The sequence below is a fragment of the Cavia porcellus genome, unplaced genomic scaffold, assembly GCF_034190915.1.
Source record: "Cavia porcellus strain 051 isolate PalLab524CR breed Dunkin Hartley unplaced genomic scaffold, mCavPor4.1 scaffold_2, whole genome shotgun sequence".
Lineage (NCBI taxonomy): Eukaryota > Metazoa > Chordata > Mammalia > Rodentia > Caviidae > Cavia > Cavia porcellus.
In genome coordinates, this window is record NW_026947485.1 from 111,618,898 (window position 1) to 111,644,884 (window position 25,987).

General features: G+C 42.7%; 1 protein-coding gene across 50 annotated transcripts in view; it reads left to right on the forward strand.

Moving 5' to 3' along the window:
• Positions 1-5,041: 5,041 nt before the first annotated feature.
• Sorbs1 (sorbin and SH3 domain containing 1) overlaps positions 5,042-25,987 on the forward strand; it is a 236,592-nt gene continuing 215,646 nt past the window's right edge. For all 50 annotated transcript variants that reach the window (XM_063245166.1, XM_063245179.1, XM_063245182.1 and 47 more), the window contains exons 1-2: positions 5,042-5,234; positions 5,713-5,761. In XM_063245166.1, the coding sequence (XP_063101236.1) occupies positions 5,080-5,234; positions 5,713-5,761 (204 nt within the window). In that variant the 5' untranslated portion in view covers positions 5,042-5,079. The remainder of the gene's footprint in view (positions 5,235-5,712; positions 5,762-25,987) is intronic.

Below are 25,987 nucleotides of genomic sequence, written 5' to 3' on the forward strand. Positions count from 1 at the left end.
CAGACAGGGGGAAGCAGGTGGTAAGATCCCCAAAGAATATGCCCAAGTGATTAGAGAGCACCGCCAAGTGCTATTTAAGGCAATGAGCTGATGCAGCTAAAGATCTACTATGCCAAATGGGAGTGGGACAAGCAAATACAGCAACAGGACACACCTGCTAAGGTAATGCAGAGGTTGAAACTTGACAGGTACCACATCCATTCCTCATTTGCTGCTTTCACTCAGTACCTGACATTTCTCACATCTGCATGTCCAAATAATTAGCATCCCAAGGCACTCATGTGATTCAATTTGGTCCTTTGAAATGACTCCCCATAATGAACTCTTCTAACCACAAGCTTTCAACAGCTTCTAGAATGTCATTCTCTTAACACAATTGTTGTTGATTTTTTAACCTTGTTATGGTAACATTAGTTTTGTAAAATAGTTGCCTCATTTCTGAATTTGCTGTTATTTTCTTCTCATTCCATTCAAAATGATTTCTCTTTTCCTCTTGCATCCTCTTGCTCTCTGCCTCTGACCCTGTCCCTCCACTTCATTCCTCCTTCCTGGATCCATCCTCATTCAGAAAGCCTCTCTCAGAGTTGTGAGCTGTGTCCACCAATCCTAAGATGGTTTTCTTTAGTAAACACTTTGCTCTCTAAATTATTTTAGAGTAGTAAATCGAGTTAACTCAGCATTTTCTAATCAATAAATCCTCTAGCCCCATCAGAAAAACAAAAACAAAAACAAAAAACAGATTTTCCAGCAGCTACCTTCAGATCACCCATTCTACAGCCTCAACCAAGGGCAGATTATTCTGCACAAGGTAGCTGACAAAACGCAGCCTGTACTTCTAATACTCCCAAATATCTACTCAGGTCAATCTGCAAATATGTTTATTTTAACTAATAGTGTAAAACCATCCCCAAACCAAATTGAGCATATTTGGTTTAATACAATACAATATTTGGAGTTCTGTTATGTGCCGTGCTTTTACCTAAGCAATAACACAGGACATGTTAACGCAACTGCTTTTGGATTGATTACAGAGACCTGATTCTAGAGTCTGGGGACTGCTGGTTCAAAGCCATACCAAGAACAGTGATCCCTACTGTTTTTCACCTGGCCCATGGACATCTTACCGAACTCCTCCCATCTCACTAAACTTTCCTAAAGTGCTATCCATCAGCACTGACTTCCAAAGAAGGTGAGACTCTTGAATCTGATGCTCTATAACCTTCAAATTCATTCTGGGCCTTAGATTACCGTGTGTGGATTTGCATGTTTTCCCACTATACCCAATAAGAAACATGAGAATCAATTCTTTAAGGCAATTTTGGTCTTTCCAGTACATACTGCACTTTCTTTAAGATGCTATAAAATAAGTTGGGCACAAATCATCAACATTTTTTTTTAGTGATATAGGAGCTAACCCCTTTGATTCATAACTGTTTCTCTCATTCAGTTTTCTTCACTCCTGATATTGTCTAACATGCAACCTTTAAGTTACTGGAGAAACAAGATTACCAAAACTCTCATGTTTTAAGAAAGTATTTTCCTTGATGTTGCCTCCTAGTAATACTACTACTACTAATATCCACTTATTTAGAGTTTATGTGTGTTAGTCAGTGTGTAATCACTTGAATGAATGATGTAATCTATAGCTTGAAAGTAAACCTCAGGTGGTTGTGGTTTTTTTTTATGTTATGGTTGAAGGAAATTGTCCCATAGCTCTGCACTGGGTGCCAGAGCAGGATTCTATCTGGTACTTCTGCTCTGGAATCTGCAGCCATCACCACTATGCAAATGCTGTATCTCTGCTTGGATAGTTTACCTCCACATGTCTAGCCTCAGTGACCCTGAAGATGGAGAAAAGGCAGATTATTCTCCATCCTCTCTTAATTCCCCACACACATGGCCTGGTTTGTGTGCACAACTCTCCTGCTTCATAGTTTTATTTCTCTCTGATAGCAGAAAGACTTCTGGGAATATTCGGATGCACATGAAGAGAAAATGAGGAGTTAATAATAAGATTAAATTAAACTTGAGGACATTTTTACCAGTGTGTGAAGCACAATATTAAATATCATTTGTGATAAGCAGACATGAGCCACGGTCTTATGTAACTTAAAATCTGGTGTGAGAAGGAATGAGAAATGAAACTGCAAAGGAATATATACGAGTTCATGGCGAACACAGTAAGTTCCATATGAAAGGAAGCGCATAGCTCTGAAAAGCAGGAGCTTGCCCCTTTTCCTGGGGAGCCAGGATTGAGACTGTGTGATAGAAAAGAAAAGGATCTGGAGAGCAGAGAGCCCCAGGCTCACTTCAGGCTGGCAGTGACATTCACAAAGCTTTACTGTTCCCTGCCCCACACAGTCTACATACTTTTTAGGGCCTGGTTCAAAAGGAAAATGTAGAGTCTGTTATTCAAAAGTGATGAATTCTAAGAATGGGGCAGCAGAACATCAAACCAAGTATGGACCGCTTCTCCACACAGACTGAGAAGGCCCTGCCTCACGCGATTTTTACCTGGGCTTCTGCTTCCTTAGGGGTTGCCTTCTGGAAGTAGGGAATCAGTCCTCTCTCTCATCACCATATCTCCAGCAGCTAGCACCATGCCTGGTATCTAGATGATCAGCAAATGACTGGAGATACCAATGAATCAGCATAACTGATGATTTCTTGGGTTGATTTTGGTATTAAGATGTCATTACACCATGATATTTGAGATGGATCTCAAAGGATAGCAGAATTTTTCTTTCTACTTTTTCCCCCTTCTTTTCTGTCCTTCCAATATTTCTCCATTCCCCTGACAAACTCTCATAGTCATGTTATGATTTACAGGTGAGAAATGCAATAGTGTCATAGACTGGAACCAGAAGAGGCATGACTTAAAGACTTTGTCCTCACTTAAGATTCCTTGAGATGATCTTCGATTTACAGAGATGGCTTTGATTATAGATAACATCTCTCTGAAGAGACTCTACTTTTTCATGTTAAAATTATTTTGTTGAACAATTTGATAGACATTTGAGAAGGAATAAGATCAGAAAAATAAAGGTGAGCAAAAAATAATTGCTTATAATTCGATAAAAAATTACAATGGGGTTATATGAAACCAGTTTTCAATCTACTTTTCCTTTCAATAATATATTATGAGCATCTTTGTTTGTCAATAAATGTCAATAGCCATGCATGGTGGTGCATGCCAGCAACTTACAGTCGAGGAAGGGAAGATCACTCAAGTCCAGTGAGGCCAGCCTGGGCAACATAACAAGATCCTGTCTCAAAAACAAAATGAAACAAAAATGTCAAATATAACACTTCATTTTTTATGACTATACCCTATTCTGTCAAATAGTTATAGTGTTAACTAATTTATTCAAATCAAACTTTTGGATTATTATTATTTTATTCTAAATGGTGTTGCCCTGAATTTACTGCTTAGGCAGTAGATTTAGTTTTTCACTTAGTTTTGTATTCCATCTGTGGATAATCTCACACTAATGACAGTACTTGTGGCCTGGGGTTGTAGTGTGGTGTGAGTTAATGTATGCAAGGCTCTGAGAGCAAGTATAGCACAGTGCATAGCAGACTAGACATGTGCAGTGAGTATTTTTTACTGCCCAGAAAGAGCCATTTTGCCCAGATTGTGATGCAATTCAGAGCCTGAGAACTGTTCATCGCAAAGCAGTGTGATGAGGCACAGGCTGGGGGCTTCCTAGACTCTGTGGTGACATCTTGTATCCTGGACTAAGCTCCCAGGCAGCTAGGAGTTGCCGCCCTGTCTCCTCCCGCCCCTCCTCCCCCTCCCCTCCCCCTCCCCCTTCCCACTCCTCCTCCTCCTCCTCCTCTTCTTCCTCCTCCTCCTCCTCCTCCTCCTCCTCCTCCTTCTCCTCTTCCTTCCTCTTCTTCTTTAAACACAGCTGAGCAGGTGTTCCTTGACATTAAGAATCTTCACGGATGCGTTTCCCTCTTATGAGCCAGTGTAGTCATCGAGGCCTGTCCTTTTAACCACCACACAGTCTGTTAGTTAGAAACATGCTTTGGCCAATGATTCCTGCCAGAGGCTGCTGAAGAGAGTTGTGCTTAGACGGAGAGGTGACTGTGGCACCTTGAGCGATGCCTAGGGATGTGGGAAGCTGGTATGGGGGAAGCAAGTTCCAGACTAGTCATTCTCGGGCTTTGTGACTTGGGCAGGCAGTTTTCCCTTTCTGGTTCCCCTCCTGTTTCCTTTTTCTGCAATTCTGATGAGGAACCAGCGAAAGTCATGAGTACTAACCAGTGACTTAGCTGGAAACATAATCTAACACAGTGCCCTTTTCTCCACTTGCAGGTTATCCCATTACATTTTATTCAGTCTCCTTTTAGCACTGCAAGTCTCCCTCACTAAAATGGAAGCTTCTTAAGGGGGCCTTAACAACCACAGGGTCGGGTCCACGCCTGCTGTGCTCTCAGTGTGTAAGTGTAACTAGACTCTGAGCCTGAGTCTGCAACCTGGTTACGCTGCTTTCTGTGCAGTCAGGCAAGCTACTGAAATTATGGTAATAGTGCCTCTCTTGTAAGGCTATGAGGATCAAATGGGAAGGTATCTAGGAAGCACTAAGCACCCTGCCTGGTACAGAGTGTAATAATGATAGCAGCAAACACATATGTAGCACAATAGCCAAGCACTAATCTCAACGCTTTACCAATGTTAACTTTATTAATCTTCACTACCTCCAACAAAATCAGTACTATTGCACCATCTTATAGATGGGAAAAGTGGGGCATAGAGATTAAGCGATTTCTAGGTGGTCAAGACACGTTAGTCGTTACTTCACGCCTAAGGTTCCTTCCAAGCGTCCCACGGGCGACCTCTATGAAAGACCAGACTAGAAGGCTGGCCGGCTCGCGGTCAGCCCTGGACTGAAAGGGTTACTCGGAACCAGGGCGCACATTATCTGGGGAGCCCACCGGCCCGCGACTGGCTCCCAGGGCAGCGGGAGGGGCGGCGGGCGCTTTCTTGTCTCCTATTGGTGCACACACTCCTTCCTGTCATAGCCGGTCCCGCCCCGCCCCCTGGGCGCCGCCAGAGTGGACGGTTCCAGAGGTATGCTAATGAGGGGCCGGGCGCCGCAGCCCATTGGCCGGCCGCGGAGTGTCGGTGAAGTCAGCGCCGAGTCTCAGAAAAACAGAGCGGGGCCAACTGCAGCGTGTAGTGCGAGCAGGGCAGGACACGCGCGCCGGCCCGCCCGGCGACCCGCGAGGTAAGCCAGCCCGCGCCACCCTCCAAATCAGCAGCGCTCGCCCGCTCCGCCGCGGCGCCGGGGGTGTGCACCGGCCTGACCCCCGCGGGCGGCGCCTTTGTTCCACGCTCGGAGGAGGTGCTTTTAAAGGGCCAGCTGTTGGAGGGACTTGGGGGACCCCCTCCCCCAGAGCATCGCCCTGTGGTCGCGGGGACGCCGTGGTCATCCACGGCCGAGCCGTGCGACCTGCCCACCCACTGGATTCCTGTTCCTTGAAGGAAAGTTGGCTAGGATGCGGAGATTTGGGGGGATTCCAGGTTTCTTTCTTTGCTTTTCTTTTTCTGGTGGGTGGGGGGTAGTGCGATCATGGCCTCTGCCGCGGGAGCGGGTCTGCCGGCTTCTGGCTGGCTGCGCTGTGGATGGGTGGGTGGGTGGAGGAGACGTGAAAGCCCGGGTGGGTTTGTGCTGTAAAGTGAAACTACCGGGGCCTCTTCTGCAGCAGCCAAAGGAAGAACGAGGGAGCGAGCGACAGGATGGAGGCATTTCAGGTGTGTTCATTCATCTGACCCCCCATCCCGGAGCAGTGGGCGGCTGCGAGTGTGTATGTGTGTGTCGGGGACACAGTGTCTGCCCATCTCGCCATGCCCTTTCATCTCGCCCAGTGGCTGACAGCACAGCATCCTGCTAGGCAGCTCATCACCGAGAGGGACAGAAAGCAATTTCTTTCTCCGAATTCCCGGGCATCTTTGGTTCCCACCTTGTTGCTTTCTGTCGTGGTTTCCTTGTAAGCGATAGTGCCATTCAAGATAGAGGGGGGAAAAGACTTGAAGTCATTGCGTGCCTTTCCAGGGAGAATGTGCTGTCGAATTCTGCATCCCGCCCCGCACCCCCCCCCCTCCCCCGCTGTCAGTAAAATGGCTTTGAAATTTACCAGTGCATGCTTCCTTGGGGCAGCCATAATTTATTACGGTGTTACATTGCTACATAAAAACAGAAGGAATCCCACTGAGGGTGGCTCGTATTATCTAGTTCCCGGGTTTCCCCCAGCATGTTCTGGCAGAGCCTTTGGATTTTTGTTTTAAACAGGTCGTTGGGATGCTCTTGTTGTCACAGGGCCGACTTGCTGAAATTGCTAGAATTGATTTTACTGTCAGTAGGAGGGACGTTCATTTAGACATTCACGGAACCTATTTGGCATGTCAGGCCTCTGACTCCCTCCCTTCCACACCTCTTTGTGCCTTCTTTTCCTCTCACGAGTGAAGGCCATCGATGAATTGCCTGTCTCTATTCTCCTTGGTAGTGACTGAGAGCGGGTGGTGAATAAAAGGTAGGGTGGGTAGCAAGGGAGACAGAAATGTCAGTGACAGAAAGCACATGGTGAACGTTTGAGGGCTCCATAGCTTCAGCCTTCAGAGACTTGGATGAGGTAGATGGCTATCTACAGAGTGAGGTGTGCTGGCTGTGGGGGGAGGGAAGGAGGAGGATCCTGCCAACAATTTTCTGCCTCACCCTTCTGATGCTGCCTTAAATAGCTCCTAGCCAGCCAAGCCCTGAGGTGTCCCTCTTAGCCTGAGAGGGGGAAAGAGGGAAGGGCAGGTCTTTTGGCACCACTGCGCTGGCCACTGTAGGAATAGATGGTTAGGAAAGAGTGTTCCAGGTGCTGCAGAGAGCACTTTTGTCAGTTTAAGGAACGGTGACAACTGGCTCTGGTGATTTTCCTGCAGGGAATTAGCAAGTGAAATGAAGTGCTGTCCACCCTGTGGGTGAGGAGAGGGGAGCTCATCATTTTATAGAGCGCAGCCCCCTATTAGCCCTTTCTTATCTGTTTATATTTGTTGTAGTCAAAGAGTTTCTGTAAACTTTTAAAAGAGACTGGGAATATTTGGGAATGGGTTTAAGTCATGGGAAAGGATGAGAAAGTGCTTTTTACTGACAGAACAAAGAGCTGTTCAGCTTTGCCTCTTTTTCCATCTCCAAAATAGAGGTTGGTACAGATAACAATGTGTGAGTTTTCTTTGCAGAGAATGAAAGGCCAGGCCCAGGACTGACAGCTTTTTTGGTGCTGCATTTGTAATCATCTGGTCATCCCAGCTCAGTTCTCTATACCCTTTCTTGAACATGGAATTGGATTTGCTGTGGAGAGCACTGGCTAGTAGTTTAGGATTTGATCTGTCCCTATGAAATAGAGACAGATGGTCTCATAAAGCTTTGGTGGGGCAGTTATCTTTGTTGTGGCCACAAACCTTCTCTGGGCTTTGGGATAGTGACTTCCTTCTTTGGGCCCGAGTCCTTGTTAGTAAACAAGAGGGCTTCAGAACATAAGATGTTGTCAGGTTTTCAGTAGGATAGCCCCTCTTCTTAAATGCACAGATATGATTTGTTTGGCATTTTTACATTCTTTCTGTTTGCTAATTTGATGTTAAATTCTAAGGGTTCAGCAATGGCATGAAAGAAAAATTCTAGGACACATGCTACTGTTGAGTTCAAATTCATCTTCTCCTTGATTGGAGTGATTTGTGAATTTTTACTGTATGTAAATAATTCAGAGGTAGAATGGTCTAGAATGAGAGGTGTAGAGTCAGGGTGGGTGTTTCTGGTGGAGATCCCAGGGTAGGATGACAGACCATTGAGGAAAGGAGTTTCTAGAATTCAGTCTGCCTCAGTACCTGGGTAACTCACCATTTTATTTAAGATTGTAGAGGTGAACACTGAGATACTGAGGACATGGGAGCTGGAAAAGCCCTCTGTGATTGACCCAGTCAGCACTGCTCACTGAGGGATTTGAGGGATTGGGGAGTTAGGCCATTTGTCTGAGGTCATATAGCTGGAAAGATGCAGAGTTGGAGGAAGAAGCCCGGGTGATAGATTCTGAGCCTTGTATTCTAGGCATGTCTATAAAGGTCCTCCGTCCTCTTCGGAGGAAGGAGAAAAAGTGAAGAGGAAGTAGAGCAGAAGGAGGAGGAGGCTGGAGAAATAGACAAGAGAAGATAGGAGGTTGGCGACAGGTCTTGTGAGGAAGGGGAAGACTGGAGTCAAGCTGGGAGGAGAAAGGGGTGAAGCTTAAAAAGGGGCTGTATCAGTTAGGGAAGAGCAGAGTATTTCTGGGCCCTTGGAGTGAAGTAAGGATGGCTTGCCTGGGACAGGGGTGCATGGGTGGGCGTCCAGATGAGCGGAGAGTCCAGCTGGGCCAAGCCAAACTTGGAATCCCCTTGGGATGTCTCCTTTGACTCTCAAAATGCAGAGTATAGTGAAGGGTGAGCAGTTAGGGACAAAGGAGACCTCTAGTTTTACTGAGGCTTATAGAACCTGAACGTATGAGGAGTCAGGTTAGCTGGTTGTGAGAAGTGCTGGAGGTGAGGCCCAGTTCTGCTGAACTCCTAGTTTTTTAAAAATGTAAATAAAAAATGGTACACGAATTTTTTTAAAAAATGAAAGCAGCATTTTCTTCTCTGATTTTCATTGTATATTTGGACAATTGTATGTTTTATGAGAGGACATTTCATGTATTCCCTTTTCAAGGGATAATCTTGTAGATGACAGAGTCACCAAATTGAAGATCATCTGGGGGACCTGAGGTAAGCCTCAGAACTTTCAGTGAGTATTTACAGAGCTGTGAACAGTGGTTAACCAGAGGATTAACCATTCAAAGGCAAGGATAAAAGGTGATAATACTTTGAAGTCTATGGCCCAACCCAGCAGCTGGCTGTCAACTATGTACTTTCCTTTGGTCAGCTGTGTAGGCCCTGCCTAGTACCTGTCTCTGTGGACCACTCAGCCGCTTCCATTTTCTGTACGTCTGTCTTGTTGTCATTATTCTTTTTTGCTCTTCCATCCTGACCCTGGGCCCATCCTCACCCCTGCCTCTTTGTCTTTCTCTTTGCCTTTTTTTACTATCAGTAATATGGCTGTGTAGTGTTTTAATATATCTATTGTGTCATTGAAATTTCATGTTCTGTGTTCTTAATTTAGAACCAGTTGAATTTAGAGTTTTTTGAATGTGTATGTGTACACACAAAACAAAATCCAATTAAAGTGGGTTTCCCATTGATCCCATTGCCTCTTTTCTGTGGCCCGTAGTGACTCTATAGAAAAAAAATTCAGATCTCTGTCTTGTGCTTATTGTTTTAAAAACAAAAACAGCTATAACAATAGAAATAGTTTCCACCCATTTATTATGACCACAAGGGATACTCTCTCCCAAGAGATGTGCCCTATTTCTTAACTTCCTTTCATGGAAGTGTCTTCAATCTGTTCTCTAACAAGGCCTGTACTGTGAGCGTATGGGTGCGGATGGTGGAAGTGAGGCTTTAGTCAGTGATTCTGGCAATGCTTAGGGTGGGGGGAGGCTGGCGGGCTACAGCAAGGAGAGGACAAGTGGGAAGGATTTAGCATGATGAGTTTTCTGTGTTTCTCCAGGCTATGCTCATCCTACTGGCTGTTGCAGGACCCAGATACATTTAGAAAAGAACAAGATACTTGTCAATTTACTGTTGGGTAGGACCCAATGGGAGGACTGGCAACCAACAATAGGTGGCTGGTATAAAATTCTAGAGGCTTTGATGTATGTGTGCTATGTAGTTTCATAATTTTCTTCTGACCCTCATCAATTACAGAGAGGATTTAGTCTTGATGGTGAGTGGTTAGCAGTTAGTTTTATATCTAAAGTAGGTTTCATAATGAGAAGGGATCTTGAAGTCTCCAGTTTTTATGTTAAAAATTCATGTGAGTTCTGTATTCAACTCTATAATATGTCTTTGCTAGTTTTAGTATACAAGTATTTAAATAGTCGATGGTCCAGGAAAATGTTGTGTTTATTTTGAGCCCTCCCTGAGTACGTACAACCATCCATGCTCTACCCAGAGAAGCCGTGAGCAGGGTGTGTGCAAGGTCTTTGGGGCGGTCTCTGATCTGCTGGTGCTGAGAACTACCTCTCCAGGCTTATCTGCCGGGCCATCCATGTTGCTGTCCCCATGCTATCTTGTTCCCTGCTCAGCGGCCTTGCCTCCATTTCCTAGTTGGCTCTAACTTTTCCTTTCAGGCTTCCTTCACATCTGAAAGAGGTGCATCTTCATGGTTTTAAAAGTTAAATAACACAACAAGAAAAATATAGACTTTCGAAGAAGTCTTTGTCAATTCTCCTCTTGATGATTTGTTCCTCAGAGCCAGTCACTGAATGTGATTTTCTGATGCCACAGGAACACAGTACCACAAATTTAGTGGCCTAAAGCAACCTGGATCTGTATTATAGTATTGTAGATTAGGAGTCTGAAAAGTGTCTCACTAGGCTAAAATTAAGGTATGAACAAGGCTGAATTCCTTGTAGGGAGTCTGCTTTCTTCCTTCTTCCAGCACCTAGAGGCTATTTGCATTCTTACCTTAGGGTCCTCTTCTTTCTTTGAAGATGAAAGAAACTACTAGTTGAGTCCTCTCACTACTTCACTCTGTCCTTCCATAGTTATGTTTTTGTCTGACTCCCTTCTCTCTCTTCTATTTTTAAGGACCTCTGTGATTGCCTTGGACAATCTCAGATAGTTTCCCTGATTTAAAATCACTTGATTAGCACCATTCATTTTCCTTGGCTGTGTGACCTACCGCGTTGCTTGGTTTAGAGGTTAGGATACGGGTATCTTTGAAGGGCCATTGTTCTACAAGTCGCTTCTAATCCTTTTAGCTTTCTCTCTTGATGTTACCATCATATTTACATGTTACTTGCCCTTTCACCCCATGCTTTCTTTCCTTCTCCATTTTTCTGTGATTATGTCACAGTTTTTGGATACGTGATATAAGATACTTATTTTGACTATATAAATAATGATATGGCTAAGCCATTTAGCGTGCTATGATAGTTCCTTGTATAGCTTTTAGAATTAATAGTAGCCTTATTTCTTTCAAATTAGTTTTCTATATACATATAATTCTTTAAGTCTCTGACAGCATGATAAAAACATCTCTGTTATGTAACATGTGTTTGTTTTATTTTGTCACATTGTCCTCCTTGGAGACATCCATCTTACATGCCTAGCCTTCTTGTCAGGTCTTGTCAATTGACCTCTAGGTCTGTGGCATGATGAATGCCAAGAATTCCTTTACCTTGGACCTTCTCGTTTTTACTTTGTATTCCTCCAAGAGTTCCTGAGATCTGTGCAAGTTGAACACTTTATAGTCTTATTCTTTGATCATACTTGACTGATGGTTTGACTCAGCTAAATTTTTGAGTTGGAAACCATTTTACTTTAAAGTTTTGAAGATATTGCTTTACTGTTCTCCAGGTTCCAGTGCTAATGTCAAAAATTTGAATGTTCTGATTTTTGATCATTTCTGACTAGCTTGCTTTATGACTCAAAGTTTTTAGGCTCGTTTCTCTTTCCTTATATTTGAAATTTCTTTAAAATTGTCTTTAGTGTACTCTTTTAATCTGAGAACGCACATCCTTTAATTTTGGGAAATTTTTCAATTTTGGTACGTCAGTTCATGAACTTAGTTCTTTCCGTGATCTGGTTGCAGAATGTGTTCCACCATTCTGGTTTTCCTTTTCTCTGTTTTCTGTGTTTTGTCTTTATAAGTACTATTTGTTGACTATGGGGCTTCACGGATTGAGTTTATAATTTTAAAGTCTTTTATTTCCTGTTTACCATTTTATCAGTTTTTCTGTTTTGAGAGTTATCTTCTTTGATTTTACCTTCAAACCTTTTCACTTTTTTGTTTTTGCTTTCATGTTTTTACATGCATACATACATGCATGTTTTATTTTGTAAAAGTTCCCCGATTCTCTGAATGTTTGATTTTTTTCTTTTTTCCTGGTACTGGAGATTGAATCCAGGACCTCACACTAGGCAAGCCCCCTTGCCACTGAGCCGTCCTCAAAAATAGCATCTTTTGTAACTTGAGACCGCTCTCATAAGTGAAATAAATCAATTGTACTGTCTCCCTAGTGAAAGAAACTGAAAAGTAAATAAGATACAAAATCTTCAGTAAATATTGTGAAAGAGTAAGAAACTGCTCAAAGGAGAAAAATAACTCAGGGAAAATGAGAAAAGAAGGAAAGGAAAAAATAGAGATATAAATTTGTATATATACACTTAAGATTGCTAAGATGATTGTGCTACTAATTTTATTAGTTCTTGGAACAAAACAGTTAACATTCATAGGATTAGATCAATTTGCATATTTATATCTGGTAATCTGAGTAACTTTTTTGAAGATACCTATGCAAAATAACAAGCTTAGTTATGTTTCTACCACCTTGTTTTGAAAGCCTATATTGTCATTGTTTTGGGCTCTTTGTTATTATTTATTTGTCTCTTGTTTCTTGTTTTTCTCATAATTTGCTTTGTTTTGTTTTATTTTTCCCTCTAATTCAGAAAAAATAGATGTACATGTATAGGTTTATATATGCCTAGAACCTACCCTAAAGAGTTTATAAGAATTGATGTTATTACACGTGACGGTATGAACAGCTACTTTGAAGAAAATGAGACATCATGGTAGCCATTGGTGATTTTCTATATCTTTTTGTGAAGTCCACTACTGTTTTTATTCTTTGTTTTGATTGGTTTTAGTCTGTTTTGTATTATTTAATTTAAATATGTGTGAAGATATGGACAGCTATTTTGAAGAGAACAAGAGATATTATTGTAACCATTGTTGATTCTCCTATTGTTTGGTTTGAAGGCCAGTAATGCATTCACTCTTTTCTTATGAATGGTTTCATACTATTTTATCTTGTTTGAATTCACTGTGTGTGAAGATATGAACAACTATTTCGAAGAAAACAAGAGGCAGTATAGTAACCACTGTTTATTCCTGTTGTCTTGTTTTGAAATTCTGTGTTGATTGTATTGTTTTGTTCTGATGTGCTTTGTTCTGTTTTGTTTTGCTTTATTCTCATTAAAATAAAACTTAAAAAGAAAACAAAAATAGCATCCTTTTCTTGTTTCATGGATACAACATTAGGTGTTTGTTTGTTTGGTGGTTTTTACCATTCCCTGAACTTTATTATAGCCAAATATCTTGTTTCATTTGCTCTGGTTACTCTAATTCCTATTAAAGGCATCCTTCCATATATGCTGAACCTTGAGTGTCCATTTATGTTCTAGTGGTGGACACTGGGCATCTGTGTGACATGGAAGGAGCTTGCTAATTTCTTCAGGGTCATCCAGAAGACAGCAGCTTTCATTTCCTCTGAAGAAACCTAGTTGTTAGTGCCAGTAGATCTTCTCTCTGAGCTTTTCTGATGAGGATTTTCCTGCAGGAAATTTTGCCTGGGAGTTAGTAGGAGGTGGGTAACAGCCAGAATGTTCTGCTTTCTGAGGGCCTTGATGGGGAAAGGGACCAGTATTATCACGCTTGCTTTGCAGATTTTCACTTAAACCTTCTAGCCTCTGAAACTTGTCCCCCTCTCTTCTTGCCTCCCGTAGCTATATCTGAATCCGGAGTAAGAGCTGCCTGAACAATGACTGAGAGGCAGACCTCACCAGGATGAGCAGAGTGTAGGAGGGAATCTAAGTCTGATTGTTCCTTGGACCAACTTTCAGCATGCTGGTCAAACAGAAGCCCTATCCTGCTTTTGCCCTTTGAGTTCTTGGTGCCTCTAGTTCCTGAGCCTTTTCTAGGTTCTGTTCTGTGTATTGGCCACTTGTTTAGTGGTTTCTTCCTTAACTTGTACTTAGTAGAACAGAAAAAGCCAGAACCTAAGTCAGTTACTGCATGGCAATTAGTCCTCTGTCTCTGAGTTTTGTTGGCATATCTTGCATGTCGTATCTTGTGTCTCTTTTCCATTAGGAAACAAATTCTTCTACAGTGCTTTTAAAATTGGGATTTTGGGAGAAAGATAAACATGATGTTTATTTCACTGATTTGATCAGCACTTTATTTCATCTGTTTACTCGAGCACTTAAGCTTGTACCTGATAGAGGGTATCTTCTCAAGAAATGTTTGAAATGCATGTATCTGAGATAATATGCATACAGCTAGTCATCAGATGTCAAAAGAGCCCTGAACATACAGTCTTACAAACATAAATCCATTGTTTATTCGGAGACAGAGAAAATCACAGACCGCAGATGTTCTCTGTTGTCTCCATCAGTGTAAGAGGAACACGTGAGACTGTATCACGGACAATTGGAATGAGGTATTGTGAGGCACAGGTGCTAGTCCCAGCCCCATTGCTAAGTACTTAACCTGTATGGGAACTTGGTGTCCTCAGCCTTAAAACAAAGTGCTGGTCCAGGACTGATTCAGTTCTTTGCAATGAACACCTGCGGGGAGCAAGGCTCTGTGGATTTTTCTAGTATTTCTTTTAAGGCAGCCAGTAGAGTGTTTGCTATGTGTGTAGGTTTTAGCGTGTTACTCTGAGTCATTTGTGTTTGTGACTTTCTTTTCAATTTACTTCAGTATCTTATACAGAATGAATTCTTTTATCTCCTACTCTTTCTAGACTGGACTTTTTCTGAAGAATACATGGTAGTCATCTTTATAGTTCCTGTGTCTACCTTTATCTCTTGCATATAGAAGATATGTAGTAAATATTGATTTCTTCCACCAAGGAGTGCATCAAGGAAATAAGAAAACTTGAACTGCTCTGACATATTTACTAGAGCTTGCTTGGGGAATGAGGCCTACCTGTTGGGATTCCAGTGTACACTTCCTGGCTCACTTATAGAGTCCAGATGTGTTGCTTTTAAGGTCTGTGTAGATAACAGGTCTGAACTACAGCCTGGACATTACAGCATTGTTTTTCCCCATGGATCGCAGTCATGATCTTATTTGATAGGTCTCACACTTTTACACATTAAGATCATATCCATCTCAACTATGAAAATAAATTACAAATAGAATCCTGCATTTAGGGGCTGGGGATTTAGCTCAGCGGCATAAGCGCCTGCCTTGCAAGCAGGCAGTCGTGAGTTCGATCCCCGGTACCGATAAAAAGGAAAAAGACAAAAAAGAAAAAAAAAAAAGAATCCTGCATTTATAGTGTTTAAAAACATTTAAGACAGGTGTGTTGGAACACGCTTGTGATATCAGAAGTTGTGAAGCTATGGGAGGGTTGCTGAGTTTGAGGCCAGCCTGAGCTTCATAGTGAATTCAAGGCCAGCCTGAACTACATAACAAGACCCTGCTCAAAAACAAACAAACAAACAAACAAACAAACAAAAAAAAACCACACAAAAACCCCCAACAAAACAACCCATTTATGTGCTTCTTCATAACTTGTTTTGGTATTCCCAACCTATGAGCTTATATACCAGGACTAATAATGGAAATTTCAGGAATAGATCTGGCTTTGTGGGAGACCTTTCCATCATGAGATTGATTTCTTCAGCAGGCTATGCCTGGAGGCTTAGAGCTGTCAAGCCAAGGCCTGCTGTCTGCTGGCCAGGGAAGTAGAGAATCAGTACCTGTGAAGAAGATGGAGCACTGTCAGCGTGTCTGAAAAGTACTTTGCTTTTGACTTGTGCAACAAATAGTTATTGAGTACCAGCCATAGATCAGGATCTGTGCTGAGCTCTAGAAACGTAACAGTAAACAAAGCAAAGTGACACTGGCCTTCCTGCATTTCAGACAAGAGCCAAGCTGTTCAAGAAGGTAGCCACTGTCTGCATGTGGTTATTTAATTAATTTAATTGGAGTATTATTAAAAATTTAGTTTCTAAGTCATACATGCCACAATTCAAGGGCTTGGTGGGCAGTTGTGACTAGAGTCTGCCCTGCAGTCAGTGAAAACCTAGAATACTGCATCACTTCAAGCAGTTGTTTTGGGAAGGCTGGGCTACAGAGCGAATGCTGGGTTTTTAGATTAGACATCTGTCACTGGCCCTATTTTCACAATGAAGGTAACTAAGGCACAGAAAAGTTATCTGCTTACAGTTGAATGAGACTGAACTATGAACAGATCTCTTCTGTTTGAGTGTGGCTCTTAGATTGTGGTCTTTGCTCTCAGGCTGCCTACTTTGTTATTTCCTAGGTCATATAGAGAACAAGAACAGTTTACCGCTCAGTGCCTTAGTAATGTCATTTGCAAAATGGAGAAAATAATAGTACCTACCACATAAGACTTTGGGGAGGATTAAGTGATCTAATAATGCAAGTGTTAGAAGATTAGGTAATCTAATGATGCAAGTGTTAGAATTATACTGACATACAAAAATCATTCAGTAAGTATTGTTCACTATTATTGAGAATGAGATGGGGACAGAAGTTACTGGTAGAGTCAAGGGAACATATTTTTAAATAGGAGACTCTAGAGGGAAAATGAATGTTTGTAGGCGAGTTTGTGTTTTTAGAGCTGGGTGGTTATTGGGAGAGTGACAAAATTCATTGTTTCTAAGCCAAGGACTGCTTTGATCATGAGAATGAATGTAAAAGTGCTAGCATGTTTCCCAAACACCCCCAAGCCCCCTACAGTTTACTAGTACTTTGAACAAGGACTCTTGCATTTTCTTTTCTCCTGGTTTCTTCCTTCCTAGGTTGTCCCTTTGTCACAGATAAGGACTGGTCAACTCAGAGACACCATTAGTCTTTGCTACTTACCCTATGTACCAAACTTGGGAGGAGCACACTGCCACATCCATTCTAACTGGGACTCACATATTCCTCTTCTCCTTGTCATGGAGGGGTGGGCTTACAGACGTTTCCTACCACTCCAGTGGATAAAAGGGATGCGCCAGTGGACTGCACAAGAGAGAAGGGACACAGGGCTTGGCCCCATCTAGGGCCTGACCCATTCTTCAATGTGGATATCTTTGTTTTGTCTTGCCAGCAAATCCGTCTAAAGTAGCATAGAATTCTAGGGGTACCTTGTTTTGCTGGGTGAAGAGAAAGATATGACAGCCCTAGGGATACAAGGGTGGTCATTTGATTGCTAGATTCCTGCTTGCATATGGAACTTTAGCTTCAGAAGTGCTTTAGTAGCCTCAGTCTCATTTCGTTCATTAGGCAAATGTTGGTAAGGGACCTAGGTAGGGTCCCTGCCCTCCTGAAGATTATTTCCTCATTAATACCAAGAGATCAAAGCTCTTATTTTCCCTACTGGGCAGTCAACAGTATATTTCATGGGATGAAGTAGGAAGGTCTTATTTGGTGTGACAAGGTGTGTGTGGGAAAGTGTATTCAGTGAGTCCCAGTTAGAATGGATGTGGCAGTGTGCTCCTCCCAAGTTGAGTACATAGGGTAAGTAGCAAAGACTAATGATGTCTCTGAGTTTGGGTGTCTTGAAGTGGCTGACCAGTCCTTATCTGTGACAAGACTTCCTGGCAATCTGGGTGCTCAGTGTGGCGTAGGAATACAAGTTGGCCTGAGTACCAACGACCAGGAGTATTGAGCACTTGAATCTTAATGTATAATGGGCCTTGCCAATCCTGCCTATTTGGGCTTTGACTTTCTAACATGAGTAAAATGTTCTGGCCTTTATTTAGCAGTTGTAACAAAAATGAGTGATTAATGATCCAAGAATTGCCCCTCTGCCTGCATGTGAGTGTGAGAGCCCATTACTCATTAATATAATGCCTTATGCATAAATTATTGACATCAACCTGTAGACTGAACTTTGAGCTTGGCTTCCCAGTATAAAAGGTCACTAGGGCATATCTTGTACAATCTAAACAGTTTCTCTTATTGCCCAGTCTGTTAGGAACCTAATGGCTATATGTACGAAGTTTCCTTGTGTGATGTATAAATAGATGATTCATTTGCAGGCTGCTCTTTTGTATGCAGGGTTATCTTTAGTCAGGGAATAGCCAGTGTTGGTGACTGTCCCCTATGAGCACAAATGCTGTCCATGGGTTATAGCTTCTTATAACAAATGGATGTGGGAATTGGAACATTTCTTGGTGTGTTGATGGTAGGGGTCTTTCTAAGGTTGCTGCGGCACAGGCACTGCGAACTGTGCTTGACCTTGCTTTTTAGACAGTACATTCAGTGAACTCTGACAGTAAATGGGCAGGATCTTGGAGCCAGGGATGAGGTAAGAAAAGCCAGCACTGGAGCTGTGGAATCTTATTTACTGTTCTGATGGCCTGGAAAGTGGGGATCTGGGTGGAAAGGCCTAAGCCCAGAGTACAATATGCTTTTAAGCAGGACAGAATGAATAGAGAGTCCAGAAAAAGCAAAATCCCAAAAGGACCAGAAAGTAGAGTAGCTGAAGAAAGCAACAAGTGCCTAGGGCTTCATCAGTGTATGGTTGTTTGCTGAAAATCAGGCTGCAGACTCACGAACGTGGGCCAAGGTGGGGTAGGCCTTAGGACTATTTTGTGTTGGCTTCCTAGATCTTCTGTGGCGAACATAATTCATGAATGAGCAGCACTGGCAAGTGTGAATGGGCAAGGCCCTCCACGCCCTAGGAAATACTAATTGTGCTTTCTTACTGAAGAAGATATGGCTTCTCATCAAAATGACTGATACAGGAGGCCCGTAGCCACTTGGCTGTCTTCCAGTTCATGTTCTTGGTTTCATCTTTAATATTTTTATTTATTTTTTGGTGGTACTGAAGAGCCAACCTAGGGGTGTTCTACCACTGAGCTACATGCCAAGTATTTTAAAATTTTCCATGTTTTTGAGACAAGATTTCACTAAGTTGCTCAGATGACCTCAGATTTATGATCTTATATTTTCAGTCTTTAGAGTAGTTGGGATTATAGGCTTGTTCCACCATATCCAATTGATCTTTAATTTTTAAAGTCATGAGCTATTTTACCTGAAACATCATTGTGAATAATTTTCTCTTCGTGGTTTCAAAGGAGTTCTAGCAGAGAAGAGATTTGGTGGCTTGAGATTCTGGATTACCCAAGTAGCTCTCTCTCAAGGAGCAAATATCCTGACAACAGGAAATTCATAAGGTACCCTTGAGAGCATGATGCAGACCTTTATGAGGGACCTTCCACAGTGGCATTTGTTTTGAGTGGGTCCTTAACTTGAATTAGGTTATTTCTTCTTATTGTAGGCCAGGAAAATGGAACACAGTTAGAAGATATAAAATATTTAACACTGAAAAGTTAAGCTGCCTGGAAGTCATTGAGTGGTGGTGGCTATGGCGACCTGCACAGTTTTCAGGGATGTCTTTTGGGTACTTTGGGCCCCTCAGAAAGGATAAGGTGGAGGTCTAGTCTGGAGAGGGAAAGCTGGGGACCTGAGGGCTCATCTGCTCATCTGCTCGGCTTGGCTCAGGCTGGGTGTAGCAGGCTACCCCGTCCAAGGCTGGTCATTGAGTGTGGCCTGTGAATAGCAGTTAAGGAGAGAAGAGCCTACTGTCTTTTGGAGCTTCTTTATGTTATTGTCTCTTGTGAATTAGCATTCCTTCCAGCCAGAGGGTTTCTGTCAGTGCCAGTTCCTTAGCCTGGGTGCTCTTTTCAGGTTTCACTTTTCCCTGTTCACCCTCAGATCTACCTCATGCATCATGTGCTTGGGTAAAACCTCTGACTCTAGACCAAGTGAGGACTTTCAAGGTTCTGAGCAGCACATTCTTAGCAGTGTTTGTCTCATCTGCTTTGTTATGCTTGTTGTTTGCCCACCCCACCACTATGCAGGATCCACAATGAGAGTGGCCACCCCTGCTGGGCTCACTGTTACTCCCTGGCAAGTGCCTGGCCCATATGTGGTGCTCCAAAATCTGTGGAATAAATTAATTCACTTATTAATTTGTTATGTTTTCATTCTGTACCTGATTCTAGGACTATAAAGGAATAAAAACACCTCTGGCTGTCCCCTCAGAGCTCTTGAGATATCCATTGAAGTGCAGAAAGAAAACACTTTGAAGTTCTATTTATTCTCTATTTAGAAGAAAGACATGGCTTTCCTATTTTTAGCAGTATGGTTTTATAATTAACTTGTAAATTAATGTGCTCAAAGCTATTTCACTAATGGGAAAGTGTAATTAAAAAGTTTGGTGCCTACTGCCCTGAGAGGTAGGCAAATGAAAAGGTTTATATGTCAAAGGCTCAGAAGCACTGTGTTGTGCAAGGGAGACTGGGCCATGCAAGAGGCTGGAACTGGGCCAGAGGAAGGTGTTCCTGATAGATGAGAGTGGGGAGGACATGTGCAGAGGCAGGATGGCAAAGAGGCTTTGTACATTTGGAAAAGGGCAGATCTCTGAACAAGGCTGGAGTGTAAGACAGAAGGAGGGCCTCCCTACAGGATGGGGAGGGAGTGAGAACTAGGATTCCAGCTGAGTGAGACTGGGTAGGATAGACCTGGTTTAACAGGCAAGAGCAGAATTATGTGCATGGGTTTGAGGAGAGGTGCAGCACAGAGAATATTTGGGATTCAGAAGAGGATGGATACTTAGGTTAAGGGATCAGGCCTCATGATGTTTTCAAATTCTAGCATGCTTAGCGAAGATGATACAGGACTCTCTTTCTTTATTGCAGAAGAAGTAGGTGATTCTTTTGAGGGCCTTCTTCAGATTTCTTTATGAAGTTCTCCTTGGTCTGCCCCTTGCTGGGGTTTTTACTTATGTGATTTAGACTTTTTCTCAGGCTGTATTTTCAGTCTTGTGTATGAACAGGAAAATGGCACATACATATTTATTGTGTTTACTTAGCTATGTAATCATGCACACTCACTCCCTCCCTTTCTTTCTTTCTTTCATTCTTTCTTCCTTTGTCCCATGGTTTGAAGTAATTATGTAATTAGAACCTACATTCGGTGTGGGTAGATAAGGTGTAATTAAAGAGGAAAGCCTAATTTTGGAAGAATGATAAGAAGTCATTTGATTCAGTCTGGGCCCAAATCCAATCTTGGAAGGACAGTAAGAGGTCATTTGGATGTGGGGAGTTTGAGGCCACCCAGGAGGCCAGACTGGGCTGAGAAGCAGACAGATTCTGTTTCAGTTCTCTGTGAAGGCCATTCACTGGGCATCCTCTTGGTACCAGGTATTATGGGAGGCCCAGTCCTGAATAAGAAACAGAAGTCCTGGGTCTCAGGAGGGCTGTGGGGAGTGGAACACAGGTTTGAGGGCAGTAGGAGGTCCAAAGGCAGAGAGACTAAGGCTTTGAGGCGGGAGCTAGGGGAGGGGGCTTCACAGGGCAGGCGGTATTTAAACTTGAAAAATAAGGTTAAAAGAGCAAGGGAAGACAAAAACTTTCTGGGCACATCAAGGGCATTCAGATAAGGGCTGAGTGCCAAGCTGAAGTAGGAGGTGGAAAGAACTGTTCTTATGGTTTGGTGAGGGAGTCACAGTGGTACAGCTCAGGCATTACAGTGATAATATGAGACCAGGAGGCCAATAGATTTAGGCTGTATAGTAGTGACTGTGTGTATAGGAGTCCGGGATCACTATGGCCCATGGAGTGAAAAGAAGCTTCCTTGTGAAGGAGTCTCAGACAGTCTTGAAGGAAGAATAGGAGAGGAGAATGGGAGATGGGATCTAAAGGGAGGTGCTGTTTGTTGTTTAGTTCAAAAATGTCCCCTGAGGTCTTGTGTTCAGAAGTGGGCCTAGTTGGAAGGAGTGAGTCACTGGGGGTGTGATTTCAGAAGGGTATATTCTTGTCTCTAATTTTGTCTCTGCTTCATGGTCCTCATGGTGCCTGGGGGCCCCCTGAGCCTATTTCCTGTACCATCCTGTTCTGCATGTGGTTTCTGCCTTAGAGCCAGCTCACTATGGACTGAACTCACTAAAACTGTGAGCCAAAATAAACCTTCTTTTCTTTCTGTTGCTGGTGTTGGGTGTTTTGTCCCAGTGACAGGAAAATGACTAGGAGAGGGAAGTGATATAGACAAAGACCTAGTGAGGGAACAGAGAGACCATCAGGCCTGAGGAGCAGAGTGAACCTAGCTTGACTGAAGTTGGTGAGACAGATTCCCAGTACTCAGATGTGTTAGGCAGGAGAGGCTTGATATCTGAAGAAAGAAGAGCCATGGAAAGCTGCTTAACAGGAGAATGACATGAAAAATGTATTTTGAAGGAATAGGAAGTGGGCTTTGGTAGATAGGAAAGGCTATTGGGGAGTTTAGCCTCATTTTCTGGGCATGTAGTAATGGGGACCAGGCAGTGGGCTTGGAGGGTAAGTTGTTCTGGAGCCCTTTATCACTGAAGAGTTACTGATCTTGCTTTTGGAAAGATGACAGAAATAAGGCAAAGGAAGAGGTAGAGGTTAGCACAAGGTCACAGCCTGGGACCATGGGGTTATCTCAGACCAGCTGGTGGGAAAAAAAGATGTGAGTTAGAGGCTTGGTATGTCAAGTACATAGACAGCCCTCTTTCAACTCTAGCCTTGCTGTTGAACCACTGGAGAGACCATAGTCCAATTTCTCCTTCACTTGAACTTCATTTTCTACTAAGTGGGTGTGGCTGCCTCTCTGGTCCTTGCTCATCATAAAGGTGTGGTGTCATCACACTCCTAGACTTTAGACAAAGAGAAGGGATTGGGCTGGATATATGTATGTGTGGCTTCCCTGAAGAAAGTTTGAGAAGAAATCTTTTCTTTATCTTCTTGATGTGGATAGGAGCCTGGGGGAGATAGTTTGTCTGACCGGTTGATTGAGGAGCTGGGGGGTAGAGGAAGCTGTCCTGACTCTTTTCAGGACAATTTTACGACTCTTTGACCTAATGGATATATAAAATCTAAGCTTATTTTGATGTTGAGGTAAGTGTTCCATTTTGAGGTGGGACAAAAAAAAGAGGTTAATCTTCTTGAAGCCAGAGAAAGGATATTCCTAGGGTAGGGAACTAGTAAACCCCATCCTCTCCCTCACTGCTAAAATTTGAGAAACTTTTGGCCTTGGAACATTAAAAAGTTGGGGCTGGGGATTTAGCTTAGCGGCATAAGCACCTGCCTTGCAAGCAGGCGGTCGTGAGTTCGGTCCATGGTACCGATAAAAAGTTTAAAAAAAAAAAAAAGACAAAAGGAACATTAAAAAGTCTGTGCAAAGAAGACTCCCTGGCATAGGAGGACTTGGGCAGATCTTTTTTTGTTTTGTTTTGGTTTGGTTTTTTGAGACAGGGTCTCACTATATGGTTCAGTGTCCTTAAACTCATTATGTAGCCCAAGCTGACCTTGAATTTGAGACAGTCCTCTTGCTTCATCTTCCAAGGGCTGGGATTATACACATGGGCCACCATGCCCAGCATATGTGCAGATCCTTGAAGGAAAATTTTATAAGGAAAAGGACAAAGTAAGGACTTTCCAGAGGAGAGACTGACATGGAGTTGTAGAACAAAGTTTACAGTCCAGATTCCAGGAAGGGAGGCATAATGATGTGTTCACCAGCTTTGTACAGGTGCTTTCCTGACCTGTGTTTCATACTTTTTTTTTTCATTATTTCTGTCTGTTATTATCCCATGTTACAGATAAGGCCACATGATTTGGAGGTATGAATTTGTTTGCCCAAGGTCTCAGTGGTGGTAGGGGATTTCATTTTATTCATATCTCTGACTCCAATGGCAATAAATATCCTTGCCATTATATTCTGCTGACTTTCTGGGAAATGTAGAGAAAAAAGAAAATGATTCTTTTCTTGTGATGCTTGTTCCTAAGATAAGCACTTATCTAAAATGTGGATCCAGCTGCCGTCCATGCTACCACATTCCCATACAGTACAAAATCTAGAAACTGCTGATGGGATGCTCTCAGAGCTCATCAGAATCTAAACCCCTCATTTACTGGTTATGAACCTGAGACTCAGAAAAGATGTGCCACGACTGGAGCAGAAAGGGAATGGGAACTAGAAGAGTTTGGAGATTTTATTCCTGTGACTGCTTGAAAGCTCCCCGTGGAAAAGTTTGTTTTTAGACCACAATGCAACAATGGAAACCTTTGTCTGAAGAGTTGATCTGAGCAGAGTTTAATCCGTGTGTGTGTGTGTGTGTGTGTGTGTGTGTGTGTGTGTGTTTCCTTCACTTTAACCTCATATGCCTTTGAACCAGTAGGAAGTATTCTTTAAAATCAAAGGTTAAGTCCAATGGCGTTTAGCAGGTGCAGAATGAAGAAGATAAGAAGCTACAGAAATAGAAGACTAAATTCTAGCCTTGCCTAAAAAGAATTTTCCAAGAGTGTAATCATTAAAATTTATTGTACTCTCACTATACCAGTCAGTCTTTTTGTGTCCTTTTATGTAACTGTATGATGACCCCATAAGGTAGGTACTGCTTTATTGCTCCCATTCTGAAGACAAAGAAATGAATTCAAAGAGACTGTTATCCACCGAAATCATAGAGTTGGTAAAACACTGAGCCAAGTCTCTAACCTGAGTATGTCAGTTATTTTTTCCATTACTGTAACAAAAATGCTTGAGACAATCGGCTTCTAGGGTGGAAAGGTTCATTTTGGCTTCACAGTTTCAGAAGTCTGTGGTTGCTTGGCCCTGTTGCCTTTTGGTCAATAGTGAGGAAGTTCATTGTGGTAGAAGGATGTGGTGTAGGAAATGGCTCACTTCATGGCTGCCAAGAAGCACAAAGAGAAACAGAGAAGAAGTGCCCATGGTTTTAATATCCTTTTCATGGACAGACCCCCAGTGACCTAAATTGATTCCACCACCTTCCAGTGGCATTTGTAGGCTGGGGACCAAGTCTTCAACACCAGCATCTTTGGGGGACATTCAAGATACTAATAAAATGAAATAAAATACAAAAACCACAGGTTTTGTTGAATCCAAAGCCTTTAACCCCTGAGCTATTTTGTTGGACTAAGAGTTCCTGGCATCTGTCCATTTGGGGATGCTTGGAATAGCACATTTACAAAGGTTATCATTTGGCAATGTTTTCCAGTGTGGGAAAATTTCACCAGTAGGGAACATTTGGCAGTGTCTGGTGGTATTTTTGTTTGTCACCATTGGAAAGATACTACTGGCATCCAGTGTACAGAGGCCAAGCATACTCTAAACAGTTTATAGTGTGCAAGATAATTCCTCATTGCAAAGAGTTATCCCACACAAAATGTTGAATGCCAGTGTCAATGTCTGGTTGGGCATTTGATTGTATTTCTACCACACAGAGCATAGGGTGACTTGAAGAACGTGGAGCTGTTTTGGTAGCTCCAGAGCCTGCCGCTGTATCTTACCTGGTATTTGCAGTTGAGTTCCTCACTGACTGAACCATGAGGTCCTGGGCTCAGGGAGGTTGTAGTAGTACGTTTAAACTAGTGAGAAAAATCTAGCAAGGCTTGAGGATCACGGTGGTCCAGGGATATGCATGAGCTGCAGTAGGTAACAGGTAGTAGGGTCCAGTTCATGTTGGTGAGAAGTAATTGAGCTACTTTACTGTGTGTAACTAAAATTAGTGCTTTTTTCACTTGATTAAATTAGTGCTGTGACTATTCACCATTAGAAGTTTCCGAGAAAGAGATATACATGTTGTAATTATACTCACATGCAAGTGTGCAACTTGCCAAGTTTGTCTGTTACCTGTTACTGTTTAACTCAGTAAATATGCTTCATGTGCTTTGGGAAGAACTGTAGACAAGGCCAGGGCAGCCCCAGGATGTTTGGCTTTTCCTGAGATTACTCTGACTAGCTTTCTCTGAGCACTACAGTGGCCAGTAGATTAAATTAGAGCAGCCCAGCTCCTAACCTGTCTCTTTTCTAGTTCAGACTTGGAAATGGTGTGCTTGAACCCTATCTCTGAGGACATTCCCTTTGTAAGCCTAATATTGAGCTGGCCCTCCCTTGCCAAATTTCTTCTCAGCCACACATATGTATGTGCCACGTATGTGTCTTAAGCCTACAAGCCAGTTCATTTTCATCCCTCAAGCCTCCTTCACAAAGCCTGTTGACCAGTTCAGCTGACAGTGTCACCCCTCTTCTCTAACACCCTCTTGTCTCGAGATTGTTGTGCTGGTCACCTG